The sequence below is a fragment of the Xiphias gladius genome, chromosome 3 (assembly GCF_016859285.1).
Source record: "Xiphias gladius isolate SHS-SW01 ecotype Sanya breed wild chromosome 3, ASM1685928v1, whole genome shotgun sequence".
Classification (NCBI taxonomy): Eukaryota; Metazoa; Chordata; class Actinopteri; order Istiophoriformes; family Xiphiidae; genus Xiphias; species Xiphias gladius.
In genome coordinates, this window is record NC_053402.1 from 18,694,949 (window position 1) to 18,705,035 (window position 10,087).

General features: G+C 45.6%; 1 protein-coding gene across 1 annotated transcript; it reads right to left on the minus strand.

The window, feature by feature from the left end:
* Positions 1 to 1,828: 1,828 nt before the first annotated feature.
* On the minus strand, positions 1,829 to 9,768 carry lfng (LFNG O-fucosylpeptide 3-beta-N-acetylglucosaminyltransferase). Its single transcript, XM_040124310.1, has 8 exons — positions 9,205 to 9,768; positions 4,972 to 5,020; positions 4,656 to 4,758; positions 4,402 to 4,555; positions 4,217 to 4,302; positions 3,787 to 3,952; positions 3,585 to 3,670; positions 1,829 to 3,471 (listed from the first exon to the last, which is right to left on the minus strand). The coding sequence occupies exons 1-8, from the start codon at positions 9,625 to 9,627 to the stop codon at positions 3,405 to 3,407; spliced, it is 1,134 nt and encodes a 377-aa protein (XP_039980244.1). The 5' UTR covers positions 9,628 to 9,768; the 3' UTR covers positions 1,829 to 3,404.
* Between the last annotated feature and the right edge of the window lie 319 nt (positions 9,769 to 10,087).

The window sequence follows — 10,087 nt, forward strand, 5'->3', positions numbered from 1 at the left end:
TTAGACACATGAAAGGCTGCAGTTTTTCCCACTATACATCTCTGGAAGGCAAAGCTGTTATTATGGTTTGTGGCGGGGATGTTTGCTCCGAGTAATTTGTCTCCCATGTGAGGCTTTGGTGATGGATCTTCAGCTACAGGCCTTCCAGGGTTCAGCCAGCATGTGCTTCTGGAGGCTGATAGCAATTTTTTTTTTTTTTTATTTACTCTTTATTTAATGCTGGAAATTAGAAAAATGCAAGTGTTCTTTTTTTTTTCCTCTGAATTTTATTATTCAAAGAGTGGAATATCTCATGAAGCGGCATTTAGGCCAGACCAAAAGCTGTTGAGATAATATATATTCATCCTAATCACTGGTGGAAGTATTCTGATCCTTTACCCAGGGCTTCTGACAGTATAATATTATTATTTATTATATAATTGGACTGATGCATTCACATGAAAGCAGCATTGTACTGCTGTAGCTGGCTGCTTTCGACCAATTTCCCAATTTCAAAAAAGAGTCTGCTGCCTCGATGCACTTCTAATGCTCTGCAGTCAACTTTAACGTTAAATCGTCTTTGTTTAATCCGTACAGAAACTGAAGTTTAGAAAATGACACCACATCATTTTAGGAGGGACTATTTCTTAGCTCTGAGCAGTTGCTCCAGGCAGCTACCAGTAACAGCCAAGAAACAATGGGTTACCTAACATCCCGTAAAACTGCAAACTGTTGTTTTTACAACCTCCCTTTGTCTTTGTGCAGAATATTAACAAATGATATACGACATGTTAATTATTTAGCTGCAGCGATGCTGCTAGATTTTCAACCTTTGGCCAGAGCCGGGCCCGCTGTTTTCCCAGTTATGCTGGCTCCAGCCTCAGAGTTACTGTACAGACGGGACAGAGGTGTCAGTCCTCTCATTTAACGCTAACTCTCGTCCAGAAAGTGAATAAGCACATTTCCCAGATTGTCAAACTATTCCTTTAAAGTGTCAAAAGTAAAAGTACTCGACCCGGCAACTGATATAAATTATACACCACATAATTAGATTGTTCATTTTAATGTAGTAGCTGGCCGAGGGGAAGCTAGTTTCAACTACTTTAACTACACCTGTATAGCCTCCAGTTGGGTATGTCAGTCCAGGGCTTCCCATATGCATAATGGTGTTGCAAAGAAGAAACACAAAGTCCCGCGACAATAATGTATATTTTAGGTAGTTATTTCGAATCATAGTTATTTTTGTGAAATACTGAATAGTCCTACTTTTTTGGGTCTCAAGTAGTTATTTACACGTAAGCAGTGGAACTGTAGTGGAATTAACAACACAGCGACGTTTGAAATCTAACTAAACTAATCATGTACAAGCTACGTGCATTAAAATGTACTGTATGTATTCTAATGGATTTTATTCTAAAAGGTCTTAGCCTATATGTTTTTGTACGCGACATTGTAATCTGCACACTAGCAATGAACTGCAACTCTCAAATACATGTAGTGGAGGAAAAAGTACAACATTTCCCTCTGAAATGTAGTGGAGTAGAAGTATAAAGTAGCATCAAGTGGAAATACTCGTGTTTATTCAAATACCTTGAAACTTTACTTTAGTATAGTACTTGAACATGTTCTCCCTGTGTTTCCCAGTTTCCTCTGGTTTCCGTAGCAGCATCACACAACTATATATTTAAAAAGACACCTGTCTATAAATTTCCTTGCCACCAGATTTTCTATTTGACTAAAGCTCACGAGTCATTAAAACACTAAGTCAGTTAAAACGGATTGTTTTGAACACTCAAGTGAATCGTCCTGAACTCGGAGGACAGTCAAATAAAAACAACCACCAAATATGTAAAGTTTCTCAGTGGTTATGCACTTTTATTTCAAAGTTTTAGGTCCCACCGTGGGTCCCTTGGTAGTTGATACCACGATCAGCTCATAATCCCTGAGAAGCCAGTATTGGGAATGAACTGTTCGAACCCTCCAGATACTGGAGAATAAACACCACAGTCATTTAGTCACCACACAGTTCAAAGCAGTACAAAAATCACGTCCAGGTCATTAAAAGTGTATGTAAACCACAAAGGAGGGGGGGGGGGTTACATTCTAAAATAACTACTCATTTAAACAGAAGGCACAGTACACAATACTGTAATCAAGATGTACAGCGAAACCCAATATGGGTGAGAGATGACACAGAGGGAACAAACCTCCTCCATGTGGACACATTGATGTTGCTCTCCTTAAGTTTTCACCTCACAGGCCCCAACAGTAAACCAGCCGATATTATGTGTAAATAAAGAACATTCGTGTTAATAATAATAATAAAAATAATAATAATAATAACAGAGGCTCACCAGTCTTTTTGTGCAAGCTATTATAGACTGCGGCCCAGATTACAAACATGGTTATCATTTAGATACCATAGTTCCAACTGCTTTTTCTTGGCTATTTCGGGTTCTCCGTCCCAGGCTTAGAGTTAGTAATCCTCCACTGTTGAACCTTTAGAGGGGAGCATCTTCTCAGGAGCAAAACATCAGCTCATTTGAAACACAGCTGTGCAATTTAAAAAAAAAAAAAAAAAAATAGTAATTCAAAAGCTGATTGTAACCCCGAATCAAAATCTCTTCCACTCATTATTTTTTCCCTGATTGTAACAAATGCAAGGAGTGTTATTAAATACATAAGAATGAATAGATATCGTGATTTTGAGGGGTTATTCTTTTGTCTGAGGCATGTCATTAAAGGATGTAAATTAGGTCAGTTCACCGGAAAAAATATCCAAAAGGGAAAAGTGCTTTGTCCTGATATACCTCAGATTAGGTCACCAAAGGGATGCTCTTTGAAATCTGCCTACTGCCAGCTCAGGTTTGTGGTAGAAATAACACTGTTAACTTAAAAGCACAACAACATCTTCATATTAGTGCGTTTGTCCGGAGTCATCTGGATCAAAAGATCTAAACAAAAATTCCTCGAAAAGCCAATTATGCAAAAGCCAAAAAGCCGACAAACATAAACCTGAATGGCTCTACATTTTCGAAAGCTAAAACAAAAAAAGTGTTAATGTAAAGCTGGCAAAAAAGGCTTGAATATATGACAATACATTCTATGAGAATTGCAGATACATTTACAAGCAACATATACATCACAAAGCTCAAACGGTTGCCTTCAAAGCTTAACGCTGAAAGCTACTTCCTGCCGAGAGCTGGAGTCCTCCGCCCGAGCATTATGGGGGCAGGTCCTGGCTCCGTGGCAGGAAGAAATAGTCACGAGGCGGGCCGCACAGCAGCCCAATAAAACTCTCAAAGACCGTGCACCGCTGCAGCAAGAATACAGCAGCCGCGCGGTCTAATACCAAACACTGGTCCCCTCGAGCCTTTCAGATACCGAGGCACGACGGGGACGAGGATGAGAAAGGAGCGGTCGCCCTAAAAGGCAACCTGAGGGGGGCACCATGGGGTGTCTGGATACAGGAGACAGTGCACAGATTTGAACCTGGAAGAAAGGGGAGAGGGGAGGTTGAAAAAGAGGGTTCGATTTCTGGAAAGATGCTGAAACCGATATTCAATCATGTGTGTCGTGAGATTAAATAGAGACAGATCGCTCACCTGGATGGATCCTCCTCCACAGAAAAAGCCCCTTTCAAATTGATGATATTGCTCTTGTTTTCAAACATCCCATAACTGAGGGTGATCTGGAAGAAGAATTGCAAAACAAAAAAACATGAGCAACACAGATAGGACACCACTCTCGCACCCATTCGTGACTGTAGTGAATGCCGTGTAATAAAGGATGATCGGAGTTCCTCACCTGCTTGTGAATCTCAGATCTCGACACCTGTTGCAGGTTCTCCAGGTGGGAGTGGAACAGGTTGCTGCGGGTCAGTGGGACCCCGAGAACCGACTCGATGATGTAGCCGATGGTGCAGTCATCGGGCAGACGGATTTTCTCTGCTGTGTTCATGAAGTGGCCGCCACTGGAAAGACATAAAAATAGTGAGACTTTTTCAGGTATGTCTTGCAATGCTGTTAAAGGAATACTCCTACATTTAACCCTCATTGTCTTTGTTCTGAATGTGCAGTGACGATTTTTATTTTGAAAAGCAAACGAGGATATTTCCCAAAAGGTGGTACTTGTTTGACTGACTATTGAGGCACTTTTTGCTACTTTCATCCTCAAGACTGAGTGACAGATGTGAAGTCTCAGCAGTAAAGTGTGTCTTAGTGTATCTGAATCCTACCTGGCCCACGGGCTCATCTTCAGCGCCAGGCCCCGGCTCACGCAGAAGCCCGCTCCTCCAGTAGCAAACCAGAAGTTGACTGGTTTCTGTAAGAGACAGACACAAAAGACAGAAAAAGTGCGTTAATATGCAGTGTTATCTGACAAATGACCTGAAAGTCATAAACATAGGAGTCTTCCACGTACCATCTTATTGTCCCCCAGCCTCTCTGTGGCCTCTATGGGCCGGTCCAGACTGGGTTTACCGATGTACATGTCCTGGGTGTGGGGGTACTGGGACAGGTGCTTCACCAGAGTCCGAACATTCACGTAGTTGTCATCATCAACATGACAGAACCACCTAGGACGCGGGGGACAAGAACAATTATTAGATCCTGAGGAATTCAGACTAAAGCAAACAATCGCCATTTAAATAAATATGGATTGTGAGTGATCATTACTTTTTTCCCGACTCTATGAACTTGTCGTATTCCACCGCCATCTTGCAAGACAGAGCTTGTCGGCTATGAGCTGCAGAGCAGTTGGTGTTGATTGCATGACTCCCTGTGACAACAATGAAAAGGAGTAGAGCTGGCATCATCAATGGAGGCTCTATGTATTTGAATACCATCTTTCACAGTGGCAAAACGCTCACAGCAGAATTTTTATGACCTTTAAGATATAATTTGGTTTCTCATACATTCAGAGTTGGCCCCTTTTCTAATTAAACAATACGCATCTCTGTTCCCAGGATGAAATTCTCCTCGTGGAACTTACCAATTTTCTTTTTTAGCTCCTCATCTTCTCCGTCTGTGAAGATGTAAGTCTGTAAACAAACAGGGGAAATCACCGATGAGTGGACCCACTAAATCAAAACCACTTCGGTTTGGCAGATCATGTGAACCGGTCATACGATCAAATTCAACAGTGTGTCCAAAGTCCCTCTTCTTCCTATGAAACCCAGTGTGATTAGCATCCATCAACATGTCCTTTATGCAGTGGAAAACACACTGAGTTAAACAACCCCCTGCTCTAATAAAGGCCTTTTGTGCTGCGTTTCACTCTCTCCATGGCAACTATGCAGCCGCCGCGAAGCATCCCAGACATAGAACAAAGGAGGAGGCAGACTGTCCGCCCCCACACACCCCATTCATGTATCCCATCCCCCGGCTGAGCCCCTGCACTCCGCTGGACCTGCTGCCGAGCCTCAGCGTGTTGAATACGGCTGAACACAGTAGCATAAAAATGTTACAGTCGACGCAGATCTGATGAATCACCGGCACGATTCTCTTTGTCCTCGCCGCTGCATGACTGACAAGATTCGGCAGGTTAGAAGGATCGGACCACGAGACTGCAGGCGCCTGCTGAATGTAGCAGTCGGTCATAAAAGGGAGTCAACAACGAAGGGCACCTTACGGGAGCACCCTTTAAAGAAGCAGGGGAAGATTAGACCCGTCTTTGTGAGAGCTCACACTCGGCAGGTGCAAGCCGGTGAATGGTGATGATGAAAGGGCTGCCTGCCCCGGGCTCTCTAACCACCAGTGGTGTGTTTACTCTTCACCTCAGGTGAGGCCGCACCTGCTGAACATCACGCTGCCTTATCTACGCCACGTGTCTCTGCACGCCAGGTCGTGGTGCCTCAACCCCTCACTGACAGACAACCCATATTCCTGCACGTTTGCTGCCCGGCTGCGGGGCAAATGCGATTTGTGATCTGCATCTGTAAACGGGCCACTGCCTCTGACTAGAAAGAAAGAACACATATCTCTACTCCAGTTTTCTCGTTCTGCACAGAAGACGCTGTTGGAACTGTTTGTGGAACAAACTCTGAGCAGATGTTGCTCGATGCTAAAGCCATGATCCTGTATTTGTTTAGGGGAAGGGTGGTGGTTTCACTGGTGAAGGGATCAGAGGCTGGCGCTGTTTGCTTTAAAGCCCGTTGAATAGGCAGCCTAATCACCGAGGCAGCTGCCAGAGCTGCCAGGGCACTGACAGAAAGAGAGGGAGGGAGGGGGGGCGTTGGAGGAGCAGGGTGGAATCTCACTGCTGATTAGTAAATCGAAAGCCGTGTGTGGCCATTCACCCCCTCTTCACCCCCACATACATGGCCGGAGCCTCTTGAATAGAACAATGCTGTGAGTTTTCATGCTGGGTAAAGTCTCCACTGGGTAAATTCGAAATATGTTTGCCAGCATTTGCATACAGCTGCAGGAGTTAACTAAAGAGAAACCTCCCGGGGAAGGGTTTTTTTTTTTTTTCGTCTTTGTTTCTTAACTGAAACTTAAAAGAACAGTTACTTTCATGGAATGCTAATTCATACACACACACACACACACAAAAAAAAAGAAAAAGTGGCTGTGTGAAGCAGAGATAAGAGGCGAGAGGGCACGGGGTGAGGAGAAGAAGGAGATGAGAGCATTGAGAGGGGGAAGGCTCCACTCTTGACCACAGGAAGGCCTGGCTCGGCCCCGTCTGAGCTGAACGTGGTGCCTGGCTGACTGTCTCCAGCTCCAACGGAAGGAAGGGCATCGGGCTCCCCTCCTTCCATCAACCACCTCCACCCTGACTCCTTCCCCCTTCTGTCCCAGACATTCAAAGCATTTTCAGGTCTTTTTATCAGGACAAATGATGTGGAAAACAGCTTGCATGAGGGCTAGAATGACTGCAGGGGGGGACAAAGCAGTGAAAGATGAGGTAAATGGCATGCAAAGTGTGCATCTGCGCGAAAAAGTTATCTTCTAAAGCAACAGGCACAGATTTCCAGCGCCAGACTGTCCTCTCCAATGACACAGACCCTCTCTCTGACCACTTGTACTTTACTGCCTCACTGTGCAGCCATTTAATTCACTCAAATACAGTGCCAAGTGTCTTTTTTCTAAATGCTAAAAGCGCTCATTGTTGGAGTGTTGGCTAATTATCGTACTCTTAAGAGAGGAATGCATGGCACACCAGCATGAAGATGTTAGCTGCCAGCTGTCCAGACACTCGCAAAATGAATTTAGGCTTTGATAAAAGCAGCTACTATGTGCCACTTTTACATAACAATTCAGGAAAAGGGAGAAGAAGAGGGAGGGTCTAGATCCTCTAGATTTGTAAGCTTTAGACTTGAAACTTTGGCGGTTTTGATTGTGTGGTGAAGGAAACGTTGTGATCCATTGTGTTCTTTTGTTCTTTAACCCCCTCTCTCAGTATAATGCGACATTGTTCTAGTGTGAAGAATGGGGAAATAATGGAAACACGAAAAGGGTACTGTATATATTGAGAGAAAAAAAAAAAAAAACTAAAAGGAGACTTTATGTTTCAAAAGCACCGATTCACAGTGACTTATTAGGTGTGGCATTTATTAGCCACAAAGGGCACCTATTCAACAAGATGCTAACTGGTTGGATTTATGAAAAATGCCATTTATGCTCTGAATGGGCTCAAAGATTAAGAAGGCCACAGGCATCACGGGCCACAAAGCCATCACAGATGTAATCTACCCTCCCTGTTCCTTGTGTAAACGGCAGCAGACAACCTCTCCATCTGCGTAAGAGTAAAGAAATCTCACGTTGAGCAGCAGCGGAACAAAGTCTACCAATATCTGCTTGCTTTTGCTTTAATAACACTTTCATCCCTTGTCTCTACAGCCACAAAACTTATCCCAATTTCACAGATGTTCACCAGCTGAGCGTGAGAATCAAACCTGAACACGGAGGATGGCCATATGTACATGATTGGAACTCAGAGCATCATATGGCCGGCATTAAGGCCGTCCTTTGTTCTATCTCTCCCAACCACCTGGCACCCTTCCTCCAGGAACTCCCTCCTGCATTGTGGTGCTCGCTCGGCCCTTTTTGTCTGCGCAGTCAGCCACCAGCTGCCTGCCTATAAGCCCTGCTGTTAACTCTGTCGGATGGGTTAACTAACATCACCACAGCACAGGATTTACAACCAGTTCGCACCATCAGTTCGCATACGAGCAGGTGACAAGAGCCTAGTTTGGACATTAGCTTGAGCTATGCAGGTAAATTCTGTTCAAGTGACTGTGGGAGCCTGTTATCATTACAATTTTCCTGACATCAAACACATCTCAAGAGAAGAAACCTCTCCCCAAACTTTCCTGGCACTGGAGATAAAAGACAGAGACGAGGTTTGAAAAAGAGAGTGTGACAGCGCCCGAGGCAAATTAAAAAGACTTTTGGAAGAGCACATGTGACACCCCTGGGCGCAGTTTGACTAGCCACTGTTTTCTACACATAAAGCCATGCGCGCACCCCCTAAAGGAGCTCGGTTCTCAAGGCCACATATTCACACTCAGCGTGCTACTTCCCAGCACAAACCTGCCTATAGATGCACCCTTTTGTCCCAGGCATCCCCTTAACGAAGCCCCCGTTTTCCCATCCCTCCAGTAAGCTTGACCCAGACTCAGCTCCCACGTTCCCATGGAGAGAGGGGAGACAAGGGGCTGGGAAAGCTTTTCTTCCCCCCTTCAGAAAGATGCTTTGTTAGTGCTGGAAGGGGGACAGCGCTGGACTCGGAGCTGTGAAGCATCCATTGCACCAGGGGCATTCACGGGGACACCCGAAAAGAGGAGGGATAATAGAGAGCGGGGAGAGAGGGGGGCTCAGAGAGGGTGAACGGGGAGTCCTGAAACTGCTCCCCTCCGTTCTCAGGGACATCACTCAGAGGAGAATAAAAAGTGTCAGGGCCAAGGAAATTCAGCACGGTTAACGGGGGCCGTGTGGCTTATTCCAGTGCGTCATCTGGTGACAAAGGGGAACAATACGGCACTGTAAGCAGCCATCAAACGGGCATCACCTGCATGTGCACACTGGCTTATTGTTCAGCTGCGGAGCACAGGCTCAGCCACAATGACATCAGCCCGCAAACAAGCAGGGTCTCCTAAAGTCGTTGTTTTTTGTTTTTTTCGGCTTGTGCATGCACAGCATATGGTAACGAGTTGACAAATCACGCCAAATGAATAACACAGGAAGAATATCAAGAATGAATTTGGCACTTCAACTTTACCTGGCGCGCGTTTCTCGAGATCCATGTGTCCAGAAGCAGATTCAGCCTGGACCGGTGGAACTTCTTGGTGGTCTTCACAGCGATGAAGATGTCATCGGCGCCGATGTCCTCAGCCGGAGGCGTCCCCACGCTGGACGCGGAGGAGCTCGCGGGCCTCTCCACCTCCCTCCGTCCGCGGGCCAGTTTGGTGAAGTACGCCGAGAATCCTTTCTTGACCCGTGCGCCCCCGAGCTGCGCCTCCCCCTCCTCCTCCTCCTCCTGCGCGGCACCTTGGGGAAGAGAGCGCGTCCCGGTGACCTCTGCGCCCGCCTCCCCATCCACCTGGACCCGGTGATGCTGCACGGCGACCAGGAGCAGCAGCAGGCAGAGACATGCTGTGCTGGCCACAGAGATGGCTGTCTTCTTTCCGTTATTCTTCAGCATGATTCAGTCTAAAAACGACCCAGAACTATGTAGCGGCGCGAATCTCCAATGCAAAGTCCATATGGTTGTTTTTTCTTTCTTTTTTTTCTTTTTTCTTTTTTTTCTCAGTGAAACGCAAAAGGATGAACGACAGGTCCGGTGTGGTGCATAGCTGAAGAGCGAATAAGTGAAGCTCTACGAGGGAAAATATATAAGCTTGCATACTGGCCACGCCCCATGGGAGGTCCTTGAATGCAGCATGGCAGTCAGTGACGCGTGAATGGGGCGTGCTTATAGCTGTGTGTGTGCGTGTGTGTGTGTGTGTGTGTGTGTGTAATTGTACGGCTATACAATTGAATGGCTATACATTGTGGGGGGCAGTTTGAGTTTTAAACCATTGGAATGAGGACATTTTCTGAGACAGCTTTAAAAGGCTGTTTGAGGGTCAGGACTTGGTTTTGGGGTTAGAGTTGGAATTAGG

Coding starts and splice junctions, on each gene's coding strand:
- lfng (XM_040124310.1), bottom strand. CDS start 9,627: ATGCTGAAGAATAACGGAAAGAAGACAGCCATCTCTGTGGCCAGCACA. Junction 4,556..4,655: donor TTCATAGAGTCGGGAAAAAA/GTAATGATCACT, acceptor CCCGCGTCCTAG/GTGGTTCTGTCATGTTGATG. Junction 3,472..3,584: donor GTGGAGGAGGATCCATCCAG/GTGAGCGATCTG, acceptor CCTTTCTTCCAG/GTTCAAATCTGTGCACTGTC.